Raw genomic sequence first — 25,358 nt, 5'->3', positions numbered from 1 at the left:
TGACGCGTCACAAGAGTATGCATATGTGTGCAACGTAACATATCACGGCAGGCGGGAGAAACTGGATGTCATGATCGTGAGAAGAGCTGACGTGAGAAAAGATGACAAAGTTCATGGAGTGAAACGCTCAACTCGAGTCCTGAGCCGTGAGTCAGCGTTGCTCACGGCAGAGTTGTATACCTGGAAATAAATGACGTGATTTATTTTGCCATCGAAAGCCCTTTCAGTCTTGTCTTTGTTGTTTATAGATTGCAATGTCACAAAAGTCATTTTTCTGTTTGTTTTCCAAAACAAACAAATGAAAAAAATTGACTTTATTTTCCAATTTTTTGGTTAGAAACCTGAGTTTTTAGTACATCAACCAACCCATGTTTTACTACTGATTACTAAAGAATGAAAAAAAAATCAAGAAATAACCTTTTTGGTCCTGGAAGAGAGTTTCCTCTCTCTTTAACGGTCGCAATATGGGGAACCTTGCAATGAAAACGGCTGCCACTGAAAGAGCCATTCTGCTTAACGTGCGCATCCTCATAAATGTCAAAAACCATTTTGTCTTAATGAACCTGACGTATGCTTTTCCCCACACATCAAAGACAATCTCATCGTTAATGAAGCGAACATGCACTATGTATTGTATTACCCATCCGAGATAATCTAGTCTCTAATGAATCGACCATAGGTGTTTTCTGTAAAACATTAAAGGTAATTGAGAGTATTCAATAAAGCGGCGTCCAACATGCAGATTCCACTCAGAAAGGCCTGAGTCGACACAAATTGGGGGCCAAGGATGCTATTGCGGCGAGGCGACAGCCACTGGAGCATAGCGCTTTAGAACACATCACATTCGGAGAAGAGGGGGGGGGGGGGGAGAAAAGACAATCAGGAACAAAACAATGGCACTGCTGCTGCTGCCTTTGGCATTCAGCACCATTGGCGGATCGAGAGAGAAAAAAAATAGTCTTAATGACACTCAAGTACGCACTGGGCTGAGCTACAAAACAAGAGAATGGAAGATAATAAACTGGGAAAAAAAAACAAGTGGGAAACGAGGGGGAGTAAGGAGGGGGGTAGCAAAGAGGAAAAAAAAAGGGGAGCGAATGTGTGTTTGTACTCCCGTACTTGGGAGAGTAGAAGATCTTAATGACGCTCAAGTGTGGGCTGAACAACAAAGATAGAAAGCGGGAGAGGTTGGAACAAAAGGTAGGGACGGCAAAAAGGTCAGAAGGAAAAGGTAGTGAACAGGGAGTGGACGATGGGAACTGGGGGAAAACCGAGGAAATGTTGGGGGGTGGGGGGAACTAGGAGAATATTAAATGTTAATATTTATATGTATATAGCAGGGAGGAAAGTAGGAAAAAATGGTCAGGGGCGTGAAAAGTAAGAAACGGGAGGAAGGAAAATGGAAAAGAGAGCAAAAGGCAACGAATGGGGAAAAAGGGTAGAAGAAGGGGGGAGTGGGAGATGGGGAAAAAAACTGCAAACAGAAATATGGAAAAAGGCTCAAAAAAGATAACAGGAGGAGGGGAAAAAAGGTGGCAAACAGATGAAAAGGTAGGAAACTGCAGACAAACTAGTCGAAAAGAAAACAGACGCGTGTGGAAATGGGAAAGTTGATCACCGGGAAAAAAGAAGAAAATGATCAAGAACGTGAGAAAATGGGAACGTTCTACGATTGGATAAAAGGCGGAAAACGGAAAAAGAACAGAAAATGGTGGGGGCACAGGAATAAGGCTGGAAACAGGACAAAAGTCAGAACTGGGACAAAAAGTCAGTGGGCGGGGGTGGGTAGAGAGGAATTTAGTAGGAAATGTGAGAAAAAAATTGAAAAACGAAAAAGTAACGAAACAGGCCTGATTAGGATAAAAGGCAGGAAATGCGGCAACATCCAGCAAAAATACGAAAGAGTAAAAACAAAAACGGAAAAAGTAGAAAATGAGATTTGAAAACAGTGAAAAGCAGGAAACCGGAATAAAGTAGCAAATCAGAGAAAACCTTGGATTGGGAAAAAGTTAGTAAACAGGAAAAAGTAGGCAACAAGACAAAAGAAGCGAAAATGGAGGAGTGCTGAAAAAAGGTAGGAAGCAGGTGAAGCAAGAAAAAAAATCTTTCAAGTAGCTACGGACGTACTGTATGCACTTGTGCAAATGTCAGAATTAAAAAAAAAAGGTTCAAGCCAACTTACACATTTTTCAACAAAACATTTTTCCACAACAATCTGACAATTTAGTGATCAAAGACAACTTGGAGACTTTTGAAATAAACATTAAAGGACTTCACAACTTCACAGAACCTCCCGCAGTATTTGAACACAATTTTCCCAATTTCTCTTCCAAATGGAGAACCGTCGAGCAAATGGGGTGGGAAAAAAACCCGCGACAGGAAAGCGTTTAGTTTTGATGTCAGGTGCTCAAGTAAATGTGCTGAGGAGGATACATTAAGCGTATGGATTGATGACATTCAACCTCACCCCGTAGCCTGCAAGCTTCCCAAACGACAGCCTTGGAAACCGGCCGCCCATCCCTTTCCGTCTTACCCCTCCTCTCCCCCCCCCCACCCCTTTTACGCCGTACCTCACCACCTCACATCCCTTGGCCCTTTTCAGGCGAGAAGCCACGCGTCATCATTCTTGCCGCCTTTCAAGAAGGCCTCATAAAAGACGACCTTTTCCACTTGAAAAGTACATCGCTATCGCGTCTAATGATCCTCCCGCCTCCCATAATGCAACAGGCCCCCCCCCCTTGCCCTCTCCCACATTCCCTCCGCCGCCTTTGCTTTACACAGGGGCACGTGCGAAAGCTTGAACCAATTATAACGGCGGCGTAAATGATGGCCGACACTAAATGCCAGGTACTGTATTCCTGCAAAGGGCATTTGAATAATACGGCGTGGCATCTAATGACAGCGCGGCGTGTGGGACGCCGAGATTGGAAAGCACCGGAGCGATGCCAGCCGGTAGTAAATTTGTGGTACGGAACACTGCTTTTGATGCCTGACAAAAAAGTTTGTCAAAAAAAAAAAAAAAAAACAAGACGTACTGTTGGTGGTTTGGTAAAAACACCCAAGACCGTCTTCCGTGTCGCAAAAGTAGACATTTTCATGAAAAGGTTACAAAACGAGTTTTGTTGAACAGCAAGGCTTGATATTAGATGTGGGGTTTTGTTTTTTTTTGCTGAATATTTTAAATACGAATTTACGGAAACATCAAAAGACAAATTTAGTGTTGGGTGAACGTGATGGAGGTGATTTCATATATATGATGAAGATGATTCCGTCGAGACGCATTTTCCACAATCTCCAATCAACGTAAAATACACAATTTTGCAACTTTGAGTACGTATTTCAAACATATGAATGACATTGACAAAATTTGGTAGGTGATTTTTTGCAAACGTCAAAGACAAGCGGCGTCAATGAACCTCGTACACGTTTCGGTTTGAGATTGAAGACAATTTTACGTCTTCCGTTCGGCTAAAACACATCTTTTCATAAACAACAAGTCTATCGTCGGCAGGGAACCTGTGTTTTTGCAAAATATCAAAGACGGTTGAGTTTTTAATAAACAAGGAGTATACATTTTTGAAAACATGCATTTTCAGAAACATCAAAGAAGGTGTCATCAAAGGTTTCATCCTATGTTCGTAACATGTTAGTTTCATCTTCGCTGAAAATAACATACTCATTTGTAAGGATCAAAGACGATATAGGGTCATCAATGACGTGACACTTTTTTTTATAAACATCAAGGACAATGAAGCATTTTTATGAACTGAAAGTACACATTCCCCTAAAAAAATAAAATAAAACTGTGAACATTGAGAATTTTAACTTCGAACCTCAAGAAAACCTTTTTTTTTTTTTTTTTTTTTTGCAACGTTCAAAGAGGATATTCTCAACAAATAGGCTGATGCACATGTTTTTGCTAAGACATGTAACCGGGTGGTTGCCGACTGCGTCGCGTTTAAGAATAGTGACAACGCACAGCAGGATTTCTTGTGTTTGTTCCGTTTAATCGTCTCAATCACAAAGGCACAAAAAAAAAAAAACAATGTTCCCCCGTCAATTCTGGGGGTACAGCGTGCCCCTACATTTTTTTTTTTTTACATTAGATTACACGCACGGCAATGTATTGAGATATTTAAACTTGTAAGTGAAATCAAAAGTTTCTCCAGCTCAAAAGATGCTTATGTCCCCATGAGAAGAAAAAGAGGAGGGTCAAAGGCAGAGGCACAGTTTGTAAGAGGCATCAAAATTTTTGTTGCGCCTCTTGATAATGGAGGATATAGTAAAAGAACACCCGACGTCATGTCACAGATTTTGTGTCTTTCTAATGCAGTACAGTAAGTATTGCCAAGTTTTTTATTGCCCGTTAAACATGGACAAGAAATCTTCAAAAACGTAATTTAAGTAACTCCCGAGATGTCAAAAAACATTTTTTTCCACAAAACATCAAAGATAATTTAGGCTTCTGTGAACCAAAACTACACATTTTAATAAACACTGAAACAATGGAGTCTTAACTGAACCTAAAATATAGTTTCCGAAAATATCCTAAAAAATACAATTTTCGTCTTCAGTTGAGACAAGCATTGCCATAAACATCAATAGCAATTTAGTCGTCAATGAATCTAAACCACGCATATCAACAAAGACTTTCAATTAGACTAACCGACAGATTTTGAAAACGGAGTCAATTTCAAGTTTTAATTTCAACATTTTTGAGGCCATCAAGGAAAATTTGGTCTACTATTAACCAAATTTAGGCTCTTTATAATCAGGTTGGGTTTTTTTTTGGGGGGGGGGGGTGGGACACCCGTCAATGACAATTTTAGATCTCCAATTACCTAACTTCCGACATCCATAAAACCAAGAGACAATTTCGTCTTCAATTAAGCTAAGGGACAGCATTTGGTAAAAATCCGACAACTCAGAGTTGACAAACTGCAGTACGTTATTTCTCAAACAAGACAATCTTTGCTTAAAACGATTCTCAAAAACATCGAAGACGACGATACAATTAAGCCAAAGCGAGCTATTTCACAAAAGTCAAAGATAATTTATAAATGACGAGAAGAACGATATTTCGTAAATATCAAAGATAATTGAATGGTGGATTAAGGTACACATTTTCACAAACAATACAATTCACTGTCACTAGTTAAACCGTTTTTTATTTAGTCTGGTCAAATTTAATTAAAACTGTTAGCGGCTCGTTTTAGTGCTGCATTGAATCCTAAATGATGTCATCTTGCGAAATGTGAGATTTCCGCTCAATTACGTTTTTGCTGTTTTCATCTCATTATCTGCCAACCTTCTTCTCGACAATTATTTGATGTTTTTGTCACCTGTCCCGATAGCTTGCCGTCAATGGGCATAATAGCCGCAATACTGCAATTGAGTGATCGTGTTCGGTTCCAACGTAAACAAGTGTGCCTGTCGGCCGGGGAACACAGAAATCACTTCACGCGGTTAACCTTGAGAGTTTGTTGTTCTTTTTTAAAGAGGGATGACTCATTTTTGCCAGTGACAGCTGCAGCCCAGGACGTTAAAAAAAAAAAAAAAAAAGAAAGGCATCTGGCATTTAATCGTTACGAATATGGCCGCGCGATCGATCGGCCATCAGTCAACGGCGGGGATTCAGGTGCAGTTGCGCGCCTCGCGCACACGCGGGTCTCGGGGTGAATTCTGCGTGGCTCATCAGCATCATCATCATCATCATCAATATCTGTGAGTATACTTTGAGACACGAGGCCATGTGGTGCAGTCTAACATCAAAGCTCTTCCAATCGGGTTTGCAATGTGTTTTCACAAACATCAAAAGACAATTTGGCCTCCTCGGTGAACTTAAGCGTGTGCAAGAACATTTGGAAAATGTAATTAACCCACAAAATGTATTTAGTCTTCAAAAAAGGAGTTTGACACCCCTGATTTAGAGCCTGAGATACTTGAATTTGTAAATGTCAAAGAACATCAAAGCCAATGAGGTCATTTCGTTTTCAGGGATTCAACATGTTTTTCGTGAACATCAAAGATAATCTGAAGTTTGCAAAGAAACAAAAAGACATTTCTTTTAACCTGGAGCTCATTTTTTGTCAACATCTGAGACATTTTCGATTGTTCCGTGAACCAAATTTTTTTATAGATATCAAAGACAATTAACATCCTCATTTAACTTCAGATCTGTGATTTCATAAAGACAATTTCCGATGTTCAGGTTAAAAAAGAAAAAAAAAATTCAACCAAATCATGCGGACTGTTTTGACTGCTCTGTCTTTTTGCGTCCGTCTCGGCCGTCGCCTTGCGACGCAGACAAAAGGCGGCAAACAGGCGTCTCTAATCCGCCGGCTGAATGAACAGCAAAACAAAAGGGAGGAGGAAGGCAGACACGGCAGCTTGGACACATGGCGGATAAGCTGATTAGCGGAGAAGACATGGGCGGTAATGGAGGCATGCGCGGGAACAAGTGGAATCCATGCGATAGGGGCGAGATGGCGGAAGAAGAAAAGAAGCTAGCGAGCGCTAATGATGGGGAGCACAAAGCGCAGAGGAGGAAAAACAATGTCGGGGAGTGGAGGAGCAAGGGGGGGGGGAGAAAAGCATCACAAAAGCAATGTCTTGCAAGAAAGAAAAAATACCTTTAAAAGAAGCACGCATCAAGAAATTGATGTGAGCTCCACCTAAAAACACACCGCGCAGTTGGTCTTCAACAAGCCCGATGTACACGTTTTTGTAAACATCAAAGACAATTTTGTTCGATACCGATGGAACTAAAGTACGAAAACATCAATTTAGTGTGCTACAAACCATCAGTCTTCAATTTGAAGTACACGGAAGCATCAAAGACAATTAGGAGTCTATGATAAGTCTCAGAGTCACGATGAACATCAAAGATCATGTCGAGTCTTCAATGCGGCTAAGAAGGATCATTTCTTTAAATACAAAGACAGTTTTCAAGCCTGTGTGCATTTTGATAAACGTCAATGATGATTGTGTCAGGTTTTTAAAAATCGCTGTACAAGTTATTGTAAACATCAAAGACACCTTGAAGAGGATCACTTTGTAAAACATTTGATGACAATTTAGCATCCTCGGATATCAAAGCTGTTTTCGGAAATAAAGAAATTCTATCTTTCAGTTAACCGAAGGAAGACATGTTTGTTAACATCAAAGACCATTTGAAATCTTTGGGCATGCATCGTACAAGATCCAAGACTATTTAGACGAGTGGTGGGTAAACTAATTGCCCATAACTGGCCCAACGGCAATTAAATCTGTGTTTTTGTAGACGGGGAAGACAATACAGTTTTCAATGAACCTCTTGTATTTAAAAATCAATCAATCAATCAAAGACAATTTAGTCTGTAACCTACATCCTTAAAACTCGCTTGCTTAAAAATACCCCTCCCCCCCACCCACACACAAAAAAACCTGAGGTTAATTTTTAACCCAACAGTTTTAAGAGTGTGACTTAAGACAAGTTTGGGTCTGCTGTAAACATCAAAGTCGTTTTTCACATTTTTACGTACAAACTCATGCGATGCACGAATGCGTGGCGACAATATCGACGCATGGCCTGCTGACCGCCGTGACTAAGCGTCCATCCAGGTGGACCTGCGCTAAATGTGCAGCTAATTCAAATGAATGAGATTTACTCGGAAAAGAATATGCTCCTGCCTCTAAGCTGCTTTACTCAGCGTCGCATGACACAATGCGCGCGCACACACACACACACACACACGCAAACGCACAGCGAGACACCCTCAGCCATTTGGTCCTCTTTGACGTGGGTAAGTGCACCATTAAGAAGCTTCAAACACACACAAATAGTCGTAAACATAATTTGTTGATTTCTGACGTTTCAGAGAAGCCCAAGTGATGAAGGTGAATGTCAAAAGGATTTCGCTTGACAGAGGCTGAGCTGCCCCGTTGTTTACGCCTCCGTACTGTACCGATTGTTCCATTCCAATATATAAAATACTGCATATATACGTCCTATACACAAGGGCATTTTCCAACCACTTTTCTTATCCAAAAACAAGCTCTTAAACTTTGTACAATTTGCACAGAGCTGACAAACGGTCAGTTCAGTTCTCTAATCTTCCGGCATCGGTGCCAACTGTATTTCCATGTGAACGCCGGGGTGGATTCAAACAGCTTTATCTGGCCATAAAGAGGAACTTAGCAAAAGAAAAGGCCAACAAGACTTTGACGTGACCAGAATATGACTGGATCCGGCATAAGCGATTGTGGTCCACCTTAAAAGGTCCCCACGTGAGCAAGTAATCGGCCAAATCTGGACCACCTTAAGGCCGGGCCGTACCCCGAGCTGATTGCGACTAAACTGGACAATTGCATTTTACAATGGACACCCGCACAGCAAGAGACTGACCCTCACACACATAACCAACTCGCTCCCACAGAAAGACTGCGAACCCTGGTTGGTTTTTTTTTCTTATCGGGAAACAACGATTTGAGGCATTACTTATACGGCTGTATTTTTATTTATTTTTTGGTCATTGAACCACAAACAACAATGCACAATTGACAAAGAAAAAGTGAACTGCCCGAGGCGTTGTAGCTCAAACCCATGCAGATATTTGAGAGACTCCTGACAATCACCACCTCATTCATTGACAGAGATTCTCATGGCTTCGCTTTTCAACCACGGACTGAATCATTTCACATAATAATCACAGGAAAACAAGTGACTGACAATCAGCCACTCATGAAATGTAGTTGCAGAACCTGACACACTGCGTGACAGTTCAGTCGTGTTCAAATTGGGATTTTGAAATGCAGCAAAAGACCACACAAACCAGAATCCCACCTAATCAGACACCAGGGATTGCATCCCACCTAAAGAGAATGGAGTGTGAATTCAAGAGAAGTCAAGATACCTCCTCCAAGGAGAAACCCAGATGAATTACAACAGCTTTATCTGGCTATAAAGAGACACTTAGCGAAGAAGCCTCTCCCAAGGCAGCGGGTGAAATGATGGCATCATCAACAAAGGCAAACTGAGCTCTCTCATACTCTCGCACCGGACCCTTGGCACTCAGGCGGGATCGATAGCGAAGCGGCACACATGCATGTCACTGCCCGACAAAGGCGCGCCTGTCTCTAAATCCTGGCTCTCTCCGGCCGGGAATGCATCAACGAAATGGCGGCAATCAATTAAAAGATGTCCGTTGGAGAATTTCCGGCGGATAACGAGGGGCAGGGATGAGGTCGGATGAGGTAAATGATCAAAACAGAGTTTAGGGGAGGGGTGTTAATGAGGGATCTCGTTTGCGGAAACAAGGTGAATTAATTCATCCCAGGACTGCGCTAGTTGTTGTTTGTTTAATCGGCAGCGGCGATGCTTTCAAGGCCCGATAGCTCGACGTAATTTTCTTCGACCTTGAGAGGTACGAGCAGACGGATGGCAGGATGGATGAACGAGTGGACTTATGTATGTCTGGGCAGATGCGTGCACAGATGGACAGACTCATCGATGAGTGGACTTGGACAGATGGACAGACAGATAGAAAGACTAATGAATGGATGGATGTGAAGATGTAAGTATGGCTAAATAGGCGGATGGTTGATGGACTGATGGATGGATGAGTTGACAGATGTATGGGTGATGGATGGCAAATGGGTGGACGGGCAGAGGGAGAGACAGCCTGATGGACACACTAATCGACAGGTGTGAGGATGGCTAGATGGACAGACAAATGGACAAATGGACAGATGCATGGATAAATTGGCAGATGGACAGAAGAACAGACGCAGGAACAGTTGGGCAGATGGACAGACAGACGAGTGGGCAAAAGGATGGACGAATGGGCGGAGGGAAAGAGAGACGATCAGATGTGCAGATGTGATGATGGACAGATATTGGAGGAGTGGACGCTGGATGAATGGATGAGCAGATGAATAGGCAGGCTGGGCAGACAGACAGACAGGAGGACAGATGAACGAGGTGACAAACAGACAGGCACGGATGCACTGTATAGCCGGGATGGAGTGATGGATGACTGGACAGACGGACGGGCAGATGTGAGTAGACGGGTGAATGGAAGGCAGATGGTAAAATTTCCCCGACCTTGAGAGATGCGTGTAGACAGATTCGTGAGAGATGAGAGATGCTTGCAGACTGATGCGTTACTTAAGAGGCCCGTTGAGCACGCAGCCACTTTGCTGAAATCCTCTGAAGCACTGTTGCCGTTAAAAGTAACATTAAGCTGCAGTAATTCATGAAAGAGAGACGATGGATGTCATCCTCTGTTCCACTTCGGGGCAGCAGGGGGCGCTAGAATCAATACCACGACATGAAAAGAGAGAAAAAAAATCGCCATTTTCTAAGGGCTGTCAGCCAACTTGGCGAGCCTTCCCTTCTGAAATAACAGCTCAATACATCCCCAACTCTCATGAGTTGATTTACCGGAAAGCCAGCGTGAAAGTAGCTAACTGCATTTGACATGCTTTAGCAACGCTTCCAGAAACGTCTCTTACCGTACATTAGAAGAACATATTAAATTTGCAGGTTGACTTTGCAAGGCTAATTGTCCGAATGCGTAAAGCTGCAAAGACATGCAGTCTGTCCAGCAAATTTCCCCTCTTCCTTGCAGTACGTATCAGAGGCAGGTTTTTTTGTTTGTTTTTTAACACGAGAGATTCACAGGCCAATACCCTTTATGTTGAAAGCAATTTCTTCCAACCTCGCAAATCTCGATGTGCTGACACACAGCGGCTGCGTGAACGCTCACTTTGCTGAATCTGAGAGGGCCAGCCAAACAAATCTCCACTGTTACGCCCCTGATAAGTCAATTTCGACAAAGCCAGTGTGAAATCATCTAATTGCTTTCAACACAAACGAGCGAGGGTGTGAAGCTTGATACGCTAAATTTCCCGCTATCCCGCGAACACACAATTCTCTGAGATTATGTCAGAATAAGACAAATTCAAGGATCAAAGTCACCACCGCGTTCGATAATGGTACCTTATACACAAGACAGTGAGCTGGGAAATAGACGGGAGTGTGAAAGGGATTCAAAGGGAGACGTAATAATTAGCCCCATCGGGTAGCAATAAACCAAGTAGAATCCAACTATAGCTCTTCCCGACAGCGTACCCATGCCACGAGTCCCATCTATTCCATGTCAGTGCTTATTACCGCGTGTGTGCAGCCGCCGACGTGTCAACTCCCAATCTTCCTCGAAGGGGAGGCATTAATTGCACGGCCAATTCCGCAGCTGGATGTGCAGCCGTGCCGAGGGAAAGGTGGCTCTTGGAAGGCCACGCGGATTAGGCACGCCATCGGCCGGCTGTGCCCCGATTCTGCCGCGCTGACCCAATTACCGAGGTGCTGCCGCGAAGGTGCGAAGAGCCCGCAGGCAAAGCCTGCCACCTGGATAGCAAGCGGACAGATGGGCGGACGGATGGATGGTGAATGAATGGATGGATGGGCGGACAAATGTATGGGAATGCACGAATAGATGGATGAACGGAAGGATGAGTGGATGGATGGACAGGTAGAATGATTGACAAGTGGATGGATGTATCAGGGGATGGACGGCTGGATGGATGGGTGAATGGGCGGAGGAACAGATGGACAGACTTGAATGACGATAAAGATGTAAGAATAGATGGATGGCAGATGAAGGGACAAATGAATGGGCGAATGGATGAACAGACTGACGCATGAATGAACTGATGGGCGGATGGACAGACTGGAGGACAAGTGGATGGATGTAGGACTGATGTTCAGGGTGATGGCTCGGCAGACGGAAACACGGAGCGGACGGCTGTATGGACGGCAGGTGGACGGATGGACAGATGAGTAAATGGATGGATAGGCAGACGGATGCAGGACAAATGGGTGGATAGCCGAAACATTGCATTCATGGATCAAAGACCTGGATGGATGGGCATCTGGATAGATGTGTGGAGGGTCGGGTCTGACTCTGACGGATGGATCCAAGATGTCAGAATGGTCAGTTTCTTAGTTCATGTTTATTTATCAAATTGAGGCCCACAATAAAATTTAAAGGTTGCTTGTGTAGGAAGATTTAGCGTCTTGGGGTTCACCTTAGCCCTACAGGCCCGCCTCCGTCTTCGTGGCTGGATGCCCACTTCCTGATTGTTTACCACTGAATCTTCCCCACGGCTGCCAAGAAAGCAGCAGCGGAGCGAATGGCAGCGCATTAGCCGGAGCGCACAAAAGCAAAAGTAGGCGGCTTGGAAGCTTGGAAGCCAGGCCCCACGCCTGTTAACAAGCCCGCCTGATAAGCGCTGACTCATTAACAAGCCGAGGTGCGCCTCGCGGGCTCTGCGAGGGAATCGCACGCCAAACTCGCAGTGACATTTAGAAGACAGCCTGAGATAGTTTTACATGTGGATACACGAGTAGAGGGTCAGGCTACTTTCTGGATTCTTCCTTGGGTTTGCGACCACCTTCTAGCTTGCGAAGGGTCGGCATCGGACAGAAAAGCAATTATTACTCCTGTTTGTGGCGGCCCTCAATAAAGGCGAGGCGGCAGATTGATTAAAAAAAACCTCACCGAGATTTTTTTTTTTCACCGCAGCCAGTACGAGCAAGATTCACTCCCAAATTCTGCATTGTCATCGTAGCTTCACATATACTGCTATTGTTAAAAGACATATCAGTAACTCAACATAAATCTTTCCAAAAAGGGCAGGTCAAAGCAGCAGGTGGCACTGTACCACCAAAAATATTCCAGAAAATATTTCCACAAACTGTGGTTCGCCGAGCGTGTTCTTCCTCCCCACGATTGTTGACACAATTGTTTTTTTTCTTCTTCTGTAACTGTATTTTGAACAGAAAACGAACCTACGGCTATAACTGAACTCAATAACTCGCCCAAAAAATACAAATGTATGTGTCCCGACTGTAAAATGTCAGCAGATGCATGAGCAGGTGTGTGGGTGGACAGTTTGGATGGATGGCAGCTGGATGAAAAGACATATAGGTGAATGGATGGACGGATGGATGAGTGGCTGATAGGCCGAAGGAAAGGTGGAAGGATAGACGGAAAGCTTAATAATGGTTGGATGGACGGATGCGCAAGAGATGGATGGGCAGGTAGAGGCAGTCACGTTAATGGATGGATGGGTGGACAGATGGACGATCTGGAATGCATCGGCGGATGTATAATGAACGGATGGAGGATTGTGTCCTCTGATGTGTCATGTGGTCATCCATTGATTTGCTGAGCTCGGTTTTCTCTCTCTCTCTCTCTCTCTGTAATACATAAGATTGAATAATTTATGCTAAGTAGATCTTTGTGCCTCAGGACCCTTTTAGCGCGGAGACTCCATTATGACGCCCTTCTTCTTCTTCCACTCACCACCACGCCCTCATCCTCCTCCCTCTTCCTCCTCACTGCTCTGCGGCGGTGTGACTGACTGAAGACTGATTCAGCAGCACAATCGCTAACAATCAGAGGCTCAGAACAACAACCACAGCCAAGGCTTTTTTTTTCTTCTTTTTTTTTTAACCATTTGTCGCCTGTGAAAGTAAAGCGCGAGCGGCACCGTATTAGCATTTTGCTCCCTTGGATCCAAAAGGGATTCCGTATCAGGATGAGACTTTACCTCCTTTAAGCTATTAAGATCCCACAAAAGCGCTACAAATTACGTTTCCACTAATGAGATTCCACAGATTTAGAAGTGTGAAAGAGGCACATTTCCCCTTATACGGCGCTATTCGTATCTCATTCCACAGCCTCCACTTTGCAGCAGAGGTCCATTTTGTAACCTCAAGTACTACTGGAGCTCTGAAGGGGAAACAGGTTGGATTCTTACCCCTCAACCCTAAACCTACACCAAAACCCTAATCCTAAACCCACTATTACAATGAATGTAACTTTAGTGTTGTTTACAACTGTGGTTGGTTACAACGTGTTGCGATATGAATAAAATTCTTGCTAGCACAGTTTCGGTTCAGGAATTACTGGACGTGTCATTTTGGTGAAAAAAAGAGTACAGTGGTACCTCTACTTATGAAATTAATTGGTTCTAGAAGAAATTTCTTAACTAGAAAACTTTGTAAGTAGAGACGCATTTTCCATGTAAATGCCCTAATCCGTTCCACGCCCCCCCAAAATTCATACATAAATGTTTTCTAAAGCATAAAAATGCATCAAAATATGTAACGAATACATGCTACAATTAGATTATTGCACAATAAATGGGAGTTGTGCGTAAACAAAGAATAGAATAAAGAATAAAAATGATGGTCATTTGACTTTTAACTGCGTCCTCGTCATTTTTGACCCTCTTTATTCCATGTTCTATCTCAGAAGTGGTTTTTGCCTGGCGTTTTGAAGAACTGATCCAAGGACGTTTGATTTTGTCGGCAAACATCAGCATAGTGAGCGTCCGCCCGACTCGTGATCGCCCGACTGGTGAACACTTTTTCTGGTTATTCGCATTTACTGAAAACCATCGGAACACCTCCTGGGCGAATGACGAGGATGCTGTATCGACACATATCTATCTATCTCCACACATAGACTCATACTGTAGAGGTCCCTCTTAGCCAATGGGATGCCAGGATGATGCTTGGTAATAGCCAATGGCAGAGCAGCTATATAAGTATGTTGCATTCAGGAAACTCGGAGCTGCGAGTAGCAGGACAGACTGTATTTTTACCTTTCGTATCTTGAATTTTCTTTCATAACAAGAGACAATATTTTCCTGTTGAGACGTTTTGTAAGTGGAGGTACCACTGTATTACTTTGCACCGCTGCCCATTCCTTGCCTTGTGACACTGGAGTGAATCTTTTAGCGCTAGCTGCAATCAGATTAGATGAAGATGACCAAGCAAGGCTAACCGCTACGCACACAACTACAGTGCATTTTCCGTATTGTTGGTTCAGCACAGACACTTGCAGACTGTGTTGCCTTGCTGGCCGGACATGTCACAGCTCCATTTAACGTTACAGTTTGGCAGATGATAAGTTGGCCAGTAACGGCTGAGTTGAAAGTCCTCTGTAAATTACAATTCAAAAAAAGGACATGCCAATAACATGATAAACGATTCACCCTCATTGAACAATAAACAATGTTGACTAGTAAGTTTGATTCTTCAACTAATCCGTTCAATGCCTGCTTGGACAGATTATACAACTATTAAAACAGTACCAATTCTACCCAAGGGAAATCCAGGTTAAAATCGGGAAGATGCACACAATCCTTTGGCGGAGCGAACAATCACTCAGCGTCTCTGCCGCTCCAGTTGGCGGATGAGTAACATTCCTCCAAGGGATCTCCTTCAATTGCGACGCTTCTGGAATGAAATAGGTCATTTTCTGGCTCTAACCATTCCGTGACCTCTCTCTCGCTCCCTCTGGGCAGATGGTGATGGGTAGAGGTGAATGAGGGGTTTAGAGGAAGGGGGTGGGGGGCGCTATCTGCCATGTTTCTCCTTTCCTTCGCTCGTCTGCTGAAATGTTGGCATGCGTCGTGGTTGCCTCGTGCGAAGCTCCCCTGAGGAACGGAGCGTTTCGTCTGCCAACTCACTGGCGAGCGGGACCTGGGCGGGCGATTCATTGTGACTATTTATTGCGGCACTCCGACAAATTCCCGCACTTAAGGTGATGAAGAAAAGAAGCAAGTTTAACTCTGATTAATGTCTGCCTGCGGTGCGAACGGGGGCGGATGTTCTCATTTCCCAGCAGACGCGTCATCGCATTTGATCTAGTGTAAGTAATATTAGCATCTGTCTCCGGTGAGATGGCACATTTACCGTCAAAAAGGGTCTTAAATACAAACTCAGGTAAATATGAGCACAGTGATGGCAGGGCAAGTGTGAGCTACCAGTGAGGAGAAATGCCGGTCCTGTAAAGCCACCCACCTTTTTTTTTTCAATAAAGGGTAAGCGGTTGGAGGATGGGGGTTGAGTCTCAGGGCGATGTGTTAGTTTTTTGAGTGTAGGGTTTTTTCACAGATAACGTGGTACTAAAAGCTGCAAGTTGCAAGCAATCAGTCCAATTGCAGAAGTTCATACTTCCAAATTCCCGTGCCCAAATTTTTTTGGAAGGTGATTTGTGGGTAAGATGACTGATTTCACAGCTAGGGAGGATGGACCATGATCAAAGTTTCCATTACAAATTTCGAATGTTGGAAAAGTCACAAGGCTCATAAGAATACCCGTGCCGTCAAAATCAGAGTTTGTTGCGCAGGTGAGGCGTTCCTTGGGTTAGTCTCATGGTTGGAGTTAGGATCAGGGAAAAGGGGGTCGGGTTCGGTTTAAGAATGCACGCTTGCCCCCTTCTCCCGCTACTAACCTCCAAATATTGACATCCTCGTCGCGACACCGTCAAACCGCCAGCGGCGCATAATGACTCACCTTCACAGACAAGATAATGCAAAAGAGCAGTGAAGCCAAAGCTGGGCAAGGATGGTCGCCCATGCACGCTCACACTTCCCAGCGGGCACCAACGTCCGTGTGAATGCCGGCCAAGATCGTTAACAACAAAGTAAGGAGGAGCGCACGGCCACCTTTGCTCGCCGTTTCTACGCTACTACGGCATGCATAATTCATGATTCATAAACTGGCGGACCCGGCTGTCGCCGTGGATTACAGTAAAAGTGTGGGTGTACTCGTGGGCGTGCACCCGGAGAGATGTTTTGAAAATGCAAATGTGTGATATCCACTCGCAATGAAAATCGGGAAAACGCGTGAGGAGCCACGTTCCACCTGCGTTGCGGCGAAGTCGAGCTCGCCCACTGAAGTCAGCGACGGAACCGCAGCCATGACCGAGCAGGAGCGATTACGCAAACGGACAAAACAGTCCGGCTCCTTTGAAGCTCGCCGCGGGGTGGATAACCTTCCGAAGTCCCGCCGCGCTCGCTACTGTAAGACACACCTGTCCCTGCGCTATGTTTGGAGTGCAAACACTCTTTTATTATTGCTGTACACACACACACACACACACGACCAGAAAATGGATATCTGCAGCCAAGGGGAGACAGTGGCACATGAGCACGTTGTTGGTCTTTTTTTTCCCCCCCCACCTTTCACACAACACAGCACTTAAATCTCTGTCTTTAATAGGTGATGTTGCGCAACATAGTATCTCAAAAGCTTAAAAAATTGAAACTTTTCACTCTGAACAGCAGCACAGAAAAAAAAGCTGTGAAAAAGCTGGCTTTGGTGAGCACCTTGAAAAAAAAAAAAAAAAAAAGAAAAAAGAATAACACAATGACACTGGACCAGTTGTAACAGGCAGTGTGACCGGTCGCTGTACAGCGTATGATATGACCTCAGAAATTGGAAAATCGGTACTTTTCACATGAAAAATTCCTCACTTGAATAAACAGTCTTATACTGTATCTCTAATACTACTTTCCTCCAACACCCACACTTTTGTCTTCAATGAGTATTTTCACTGTCCGCCATCCTTGCCACTGAAAGCATCTCAGGAGTTAGGAAATCAGTACTGCTCACACAAACCCATTAACCAGCAAAAAGTCAGAAAAAGACAGCTTTGACAACCTCAAAAACCGCAATAAGAAATTCCTTCCTCCGGTAAGTCATTTGAATGGCCGGCGTCCCATCGCTGTTATTCTACTAATACTACGTTGGAACCTTAGAAATCGGTACCTTTCACACAGAACAGCAACTTCAGAACAAGCGGTGGAAAAAAGGTCGCTCTAAACCTCATTCCATGTTGATACATTTCACAGAAAACAGTATGTGGATGAAATGCTAAATACGTACATCTTGGCTTTGATGGGAAGTTAAGACCAATTCTACCTTTGAAAGCCACAAAATTCACAGATCATGTTCAACTGCTCATTATCATGTCGGCACCTTTCACACAGCCTCCCTGGATCCCGGCGGTAAAAAGAGAGCTGAGACCACCACAATTTGGTGTTGACACCTATCGCACAACACAGCTACCCAGGAAAACACCCCCGAAAATTCCCAGCAGTACTCGGCAGTCACAAGTATCAAGATACAGACATCAGCTCCTGATTTGATATCCGTACCTTTCATACAGAACAGGAATCTGAGAAAAATGTTAGCAGGCCCAAACTTTTACAGGCAGTGACCAATGAAGCCAGAAAATGTATGGGTCAAAATCAAATCCTCCGATTCCATGTCAATATTTTCTTGGAAAAGGATAGCGTGTACGTACAGTATGAAAGGGGCTTGTGTTCACGTGCAGACCCCTGCTTGATTCTGTAGCTTCCATTAAGCGTGAAATACTGTAGGCTCCTTTCACCTTGACCAGGGGTCGGCAACCCAAAATGTTGAAAGAGCCATATCGGACAAAAAAAAAAACAAAACAAACAAATATGTCTGGAGTCGCAAAAAAATAAAAGCCTTCTATAAAACTTACACTGAAAGAAACACATTCTGTATGTATGTAGGAGACTGGACTGTCTCAGAATTGTTTATGTTATTCATTCCTTTGTTGTGTGTTCACAAATGCCCCAAAGAATTTATTTTGTGATTTCCTCGCTTGATTTTTTGTTTTGGTGCATTATTTTCGCTTTTCTTAGTGTCAGTGAAGTGATCATGAATTTGCGTTTTTCGGAGGCTGTATTAGAACGCCTCTCGAGTTGAACGAGAAGAGAGAAGGCACGGAGTCGGACGCAGACGTGTCTGTGTTTGTCGAGACTGTTAAAAGCATAAATAAAGTGTAGGTTTTGAAAAACCAACACCACAGCTCTCCTTTTTCGGAGCTGCAACATGTATCTATACCTATTTGAGCTATTTTAGCCTACTATCAAAATCTTTTTCCATTTTCAAATATTTTTTAATAAGCTCCAGGGAGCCACTAGATGTCGCTAAAGAGCCGCATGCGACTCTGGAGCCGCATGTTGCCGACCCCCGACCTTGACGAACAAAGATGTTTTCTGTCTGTAGTATCATAGATTGGATGGTGGCAGCGTGAAATGCAGTGGTGTCCAAATCTGGTCCTCAAGGGCCCCTATCCTGCATGTTTTAGCTGTTTCACCTGATTCAAATGCTCAGCTTATTTGCAAGCTCCGCAGAAGCCTGAGAAGAATCCTGGTCATTTGCGTCAGGTGTGGTGGAGGAAGGAAAAGTAAAACATGCAGTATCGCGGCCCTCGAGGACCCGATTTGGACACCCCTGGCGTAAGGGTAACAGACTTAACTTTTAACACCCACTTTTCCTTCACCTCTGTCTGAAAAGCACAGGCGCATAAGTGCCGACACTTGTGTTCTGGCTCCACTTTTCCTGACACTCCCGTGTGAAAGGAGCTAAACTATAATCTATGTGCTCCAAGCACAATAATAAACACATTGCTCAATGAAGTGTCAATCAAAAGGCAGCGCGGTGGGATGTTTGATAGCGCGGCGTAGTGTGTACTCCGTGTTTCAGGGGGGGGGGTTTTCGTGCCCAACAGAGCGCATACGGCTCCTCCGCTAGCACTCATTGACTATCAAACGGGTCTGACGCCCTCGGGTTTCTTCCTTGGCTTGCTCTACCGCACCGCCAGGTTTGGCGACAATCGGCTCAGCAGTTTGCTTGTTTTGTGTTTTTTTTTCTTTTTTGGCATGAAATACTGAGACATGAGCTGCGAACACGCAAAAATGACATCATCCCACCCAAACTAGAAAACACACCGTAATTGACCCAAGATTCTCCTTCAGCCTTCTCAAATAAACGATACCAAGCTTCTCTCACCAGTTGCATTGCAAAAGTGTGCCAAAAAGGAAGGAAGGGCCCCACTACAATGGAAACATATCAAACAGCATGATATTGGTGTGTATCATTTGATTTACTTTAGTTTTTCATGGTTTATTAGATTTTAACCAAGTAGGTGACAAGTCTCGTCCAACCAATAAAACAAAATAGTAAATCACAAGTAAAGTGTACTTTTGCATCCAATATGCAGCATTACTTTCAGGGACTGTGACAATGGAAATGGCCCAAAATTGCTTCCTCGATGAGTACCCTGATAAAGGCTAGCCCAAAAGTAAGCTGTTCAATGGAAATGTTTCAAAATATCTATACTACATAAACTAGTACTGCTGATTAGAATTTGCATAAACCACCCTAACAAGAATAGCGTCCGATATTTTGGCCATGTGTTAAAATGCCAAAACAATATGTAACATCCCAAAGTGAACCACGCTACAAAGTGGAAATGTGGCTAAAGGGAAATGTGTAATTTTACCACTGTGACCAATTCCCTGACAAAAGACGGACGAAAAATGACCCGATTCGGATTTGCATTGCCACCGCACGGGTACTGAACCAAAGTGAACTCTGAGTCGCCTTTCCACCGAGCTAAACAGATCAATTTGTCATCGTGCAAAAAGAGTTGGCTGTGGCTTGAACACACTGCCTCACAACAGCAAACCGTGCCATCGGATACCACATCAAAAATTAAAAAAAATTCAATAAACTGTAGTCAAGGTATGGTTTGGATCGGTGACTGCCGATGGCAGTACTACGTTTCCATTGTGCTGGGCTTTTGTTTATAGAACTGAACCATAATAGCATGCAGTCAAGTTCCGATAGCCTTGATAGGGGTTGGATCACTAAGTACCGGTCAGGATTACGTATGCTTTCCACCACTCAGGTACCAAACTGATCCGTGCGCCACATTTCTATTGAGCGCTACGTTTTACTTTGCCAAGATACAATAAGTGCTGATCAGGATGTGATGATAAGACGATCAGACATTTTGGGCACTGCTGAAAACGCCCAAAAGATGCATACCGTACCGAACTAAACGAGACCACATGGTGAAAATGAGGCCAAAGTTCCCTATGTGTGTTCCCATGGACACTCATATGCCTGATACATGGTGGGCTCAACTGGGGGTGTTGGGAGTGTCCCATGTGGTTAGTTCCACCTCAGCGCTCCCCTTCTTATAATACAGGAGAGCCGCAAAAAGCTTCAATGGATAAGCAAGAGAACAAGTGGGATGCTGAGGGCAGAGCCCCCCCCAGTAGAGGTCTAAGGAGGTGTGTGTCGGGGGGGGGGGGGGGGGTATCAGAGGGTACTCACCAAAGACCACGTTGCTGCAAACCGCAGAGAGTAGCGTCAATACGCTGACAATCCATAACGGAGCTGATGGGAAAGCCATGCTTGGTCGCACTAATATCCTGCTCGTTGGCTTCCAATTGCGGGGGCGAGGGGGGAGTTCACAGGAGGAGGAGAGGGAGGGGGGGTCCCGATGGAGGTTACCTGCAGGAAAACGTCAGAGTGGTTATTGGTTTGTTATCGCTCTTCTCCATCCCCCGCCCGCCATGAATAAATGACCTCGTGCGTGCATCGATCGGCTTATGTCATAACACGCTGAAGGAAGGGTTGAAGTGGCGAGAGTGGGGAACGAAGGAGGGATGGGACCAAACTGACGGTAATGAGCAGGGGAGGAATGATGGGCAGGGGGGCGGGAGTGAGTGGTGAAGAGGGGGGAGGGGGGGGGGGGCCTTGACTGAGACCAAAACAACATTGCTGGACCACAAGCGCAATTGGATTACCCCTTGAAAAACAGTAGCGTGGTCGCAATAAGACAGCGAACCAAGATTTATGACTGGAGACCGAGGCACAGCCGCTGGGTACGCTAACGTTAGCATGAGTGTTTATGGTTGCTTATTCAGTGGGGAAGGGTCAATAGGGAGTCAGAGATTGGAAATAGCGAGCTGTGCAATGACAAAGCATCAATAACGAGCAGAGGTGGACAGCAATGTACTATTTTATGGTTTTGCCGATTTGACGTGCATGCTGATTTTAAAAGATCAAAATAATAAAGCACAAGTGACTCACCAGTTAGTGCATGAGTAGTCCGCCCCCCACCGCACCCCCCATTCCCGAGTAGCCATCAATCAAGTAATTATTTGGAGGACTACTTTTACTTCAGTCATATTCTTCAAAAGTACCAGTACACTTACTTGAGTACGCGCAGCACGCTTACTTGAGTACACATGTTGGCTAATCGAACCACTTCTTCAATGAAAAAGGCTCACAAAGAAGTCATTTGTTATGTTTACGTTTGTTCTTCATGACTTGGTTCTAATTGTTTTTCTGCTCCTCTCATGACAGGGTTGAGCATACAAACGGCGAGCCTTGCAGTGGAAAATGGTCAATAGCAAATGAACCGTCAGTCGCGTTGCCATGCAGTGGGATGGCATCAACTGAGCATCAGAAGGCATCAATAGCAAGCTGTGCAGTGGAAAAAAGTGTCTGTCGCGCAGTGTAAAAGTGCCACTCGCCAAAGATGCAGTGGAAAAATGGGTCACTTGCGAGCCATGCAGTAGAATGGCAATCTATGCTGTGGAAAAGTAGAGTGATCGTTGTGCAGTGGAGAAGTGTCAAAAGCAAACTGTGCAATAGTGTATTGAGCTAGGTATTGGAAAAGCATCAATTGCGAGTTGTTCTACGGGGGAAAAGATTGATTGCGATCCATTCAGTGGGACTTTTTTTTTTTTTTTTTTTTTGAAATAGGTTCCTTCATACAGTACATGCTTAAGTGCCTTTTGTCAGCTACAAGTTAAATAGCGTGTGCCACTGTCTGGGGAAAAAAAAAAAAAACCGGTTAACCCTACTTTAAGTATTTTGTTATGTAGGTACCCACAGTACAAACGAGGCACGAACATATTGGATGCCCCAGCTCTTTATTGAGCAAGCTCGCTCATTAGTTCTTCTGTTAGCTTGCTAGCTAGCAAACATTAAAAAAACAGTTACAGTTCACTTTCTGTCTCTGTTGTGTGGATCTACGCCAGAAGGAAGGTTGTGGAGTATTGGAGAGACCGGGCCCAGCCTGCCAGCCCACTAGAGGCTAATAAGCTACTAGCTGCTAGTAGCACAGCAATTTGCAGTGCTAGCAGAGCGCTAACAGCAAAAGGCTACATTCACATTGCAGGACGTGCACCCAGTTTGGATTTTTAATCTGACATGCAAATAAACTTTTTAAGATTTTGTTTTTTGGGAGGAGGGGGGGGGGGGGGGTTGGTATTTTGGTGCTGACAGGTGGATTCTGAACCATCAACGCTATGAATGACAACGCATGGTCAAATCCACCTTGCGCAAGCTTTTATAGGTTAAATTTGAAAGGACAATTACACCAGTGAATCTCAAAAAGCCGATGTGACATGTTTAAAATCATCGTACAAAATAGGCTTACGGGAAGCCAGCTACGAGGGCGGCCCGGTAGTCCAGTGGTTAGCACGTCGGCTTCACAGTGCAGAGGTACCGGGTTCGATTCCAGCTCCGGCCTCCCTGTGTGGAGTTTGCATGTTATCCCCGGGCCTGCGTGGGTTTTCTCCGGGTACTCCGGTTTCCTCCCACATTCCAAAAAACATGCATGGCAGGCTGATTGGACGATCTAAATTGTCCCTAGGTGTGAGTGTGGGCATGGATGGTTGTTCGTCTCTGTGTGCCCTGCGATTGGCTGGCAACTGATTCAGCCGATTCCCCGCCTACTGCCCGAAGACGGCTGGGATAGGCTCCAGCACCCCCCGCGACCCTAGTGAGGATCAAGCGGTTCGGAAAATGGATGGATGGATGGAAGCCAGCTACGGTTAAAACTTTTTGTTGCAAGAGCAAACAGAATTATACTGTCCGCATTGCGTGGAAAAAAAGAAAAAGAAATGCCACATATGAGATTTAAAAAAAATCACAATTAACCTGCCGTGTGAACAACAACCAGCAGGAAAAGCCTCCAGCCGACTTCCTGGTTGTCTGGTGAGCAACCGTGGCCAAATATGGGGAAACGTGCGTCATAATCCACAGCTTGGCCCGCGGTAAACACCGAGACAACCGAGTCCGGGGAGTGAGGTTCACGAACACAATGTCGCACAGCGCTGGGTGGCATCCGTTACACTGTTGCAAAACTATCTTATCAACAGCAAAATGTGCCGTGGATAAGCATCAAGAGTGAACCTTGGACTAGAAAGTCGCGCGGCATCCAAAGTGTCAAGATCGAACTATCCGTTTTATCCGCTTGTCATTAGTCTTGTGGGTGAGCTGGAGCCTCGACGAGTTAGTTAACTTTAAGAAGCAGTCGGGGCGTACCCTTGAGTGGTGACCAGGCAGCTAAAAAATGTGTTGGGCGATTCTGACGGTACATCAATCGCGAAGCATGCTGTGAAAATGTTTGACTGCGATAGTGGGACGTGCATCCGCAGTCGCTCGGTGTGCAGCGAAAGCGCATCAACTTAGCAGCGGAAATGTCTCCCCCCCGAGTAATGTGAAAAGGATCAATGGCTTGGCGTGTAAGCAGGCAAGTCGTGCGGCGGAAAAGGGGGGGGGGGGCAAGCGTGTTTGCAAGCGGTGTGAAGTGAAGCTTGATAATTCCGCTTTTAATGGGAATTAACAAAGGAGCACTCGGGCGCACCTGTCTCGCGCGCACGCGCGCACGAAAACACGCTGTACACGTGAACGTCTGCAAACAGCCGCGCGCATGCATGCTCATTGTCACCGAGCGCCTGCGGGACGGGCGGACGGTTAGGGCGGGGAAAGTGTGTGTGGAAGGGGGGGGGGGGTATTACAACACACTTTATTTATCACGGCATAACAATAATGGCCGACCATAACAACGCATGATGGTGATGATGAAGGCACTTTTTTTTTTAAAAAACAGGACAGCGAGAGTCTTTTTCCAAATAATAAAACAACACACGCAACAAAACAAAGGGATTATGATGATGATGATGAGCTCGCACAACAGACTCGAGAGCGCGCGCGACCCAGCGAGGGGAGCATGCTCGCCGTGCGCGCGCACGCTCGCTCGCACATTCCTGCAGACGCGTGACAGGTGTCTCCGCTATCGCGCGCTCACAAATAAGAAAAATAGTCAGGAATGCTACCAAGTGTGCACACGCACCGTTACGTCCCGCCTCCCGGTGTCTCTACTTAGGTCCGCTTGTTCGTCCCTCCCGCGGGATGTGATCTCCCTTCTTTTTTTTTTTCGTCTTCTTCTGCTACTCCACTCTTTTTCCTGCTCCCTTCCTCTTCTGTTTTTTTTTTTTTTTACCTCCTTCTTCTTCTTGTTGTGTGGTGTTTGTTTTGCAACCTCCTTTTCACGCGCTTCTCTGCACAGGGCTGCCGCTCACTGCAGCAAAACACAGTCTGGGCTGGATGGAGCGAGAGGGAGGGCGGGACGAACGAGAGGGGGAGAGAGAAAGAGAGAGAGAGAGAGAGAGAGAGAGAGAGAGAGAGAGAGAGAGAGAGAGAGAGAGAGAGAGAGAAGTGAGGGAGGGGTTTTTAATAGCATTTGGCCCACAATGACAGAACAGAGCGGGCAGGGGCCGAAGCCAAGGGAAGAAAAAGGAGGGTTGTGTGTCCCTGTGAGTGAGAATAAAACGTCATCACCACTATTGTGGAGCGGAACAGAATAGAGGTGGACCAAAAAAAAGCAGCA

General features: G+C 45.0%; 1 protein-coding gene across 3 annotated transcripts in view; it reads right to left on the bottom strand.

The window, feature by feature from the left end:
- Positions 1-25,085, bottom strand: part of cadm3 (cell adhesion molecule 3) — an 85,676-nt gene extending 60,591 nt beyond the window's left edge. For 2 of the 3 annotated variants that reach the window (XM_086128735.1, XM_086128737.1), the window contains exons 1-2: positions 24,822-25,085; positions 21,002-21,181 (exon numbers count right to left, since the gene is read on the bottom strand). In XM_086128735.1, the coding sequence (XP_085984861.1) occupies positions 21,002-21,080 (79 nt within the window). In that variant the 5' untranslated portion in view covers positions 21,081-21,181; positions 24,822-25,085. Of the gene's footprint in view, positions 1-21,001; positions 21,182-23,120; positions 23,216-24,821 lie in introns of all 3 variants that reach the window. The other variant, XM_086128736.1, reaches the window with a different exon arrangement.
- Positions 25,086-25,358: the final 273 nt, after the last annotated feature.

Source organism: Hippocampus guttulatus, chromosome 14, assembly GCF_054856545.1.
Source record: "Hippocampus guttulatus isolate MCC_2025c chromosome 14, RoL_Hgut_1.0, whole genome shotgun sequence".
Taxonomy (NCBI): domain Eukaryota; kingdom Metazoa; phylum Chordata; class Actinopteri; order Syngnathiformes; family Syngnathidae; genus Hippocampus; species Hippocampus guttulatus.
Note: the sequence above shows the minus strand (reverse complement) of the source record. Positions and strands in the feature narration are given on the sequence as shown.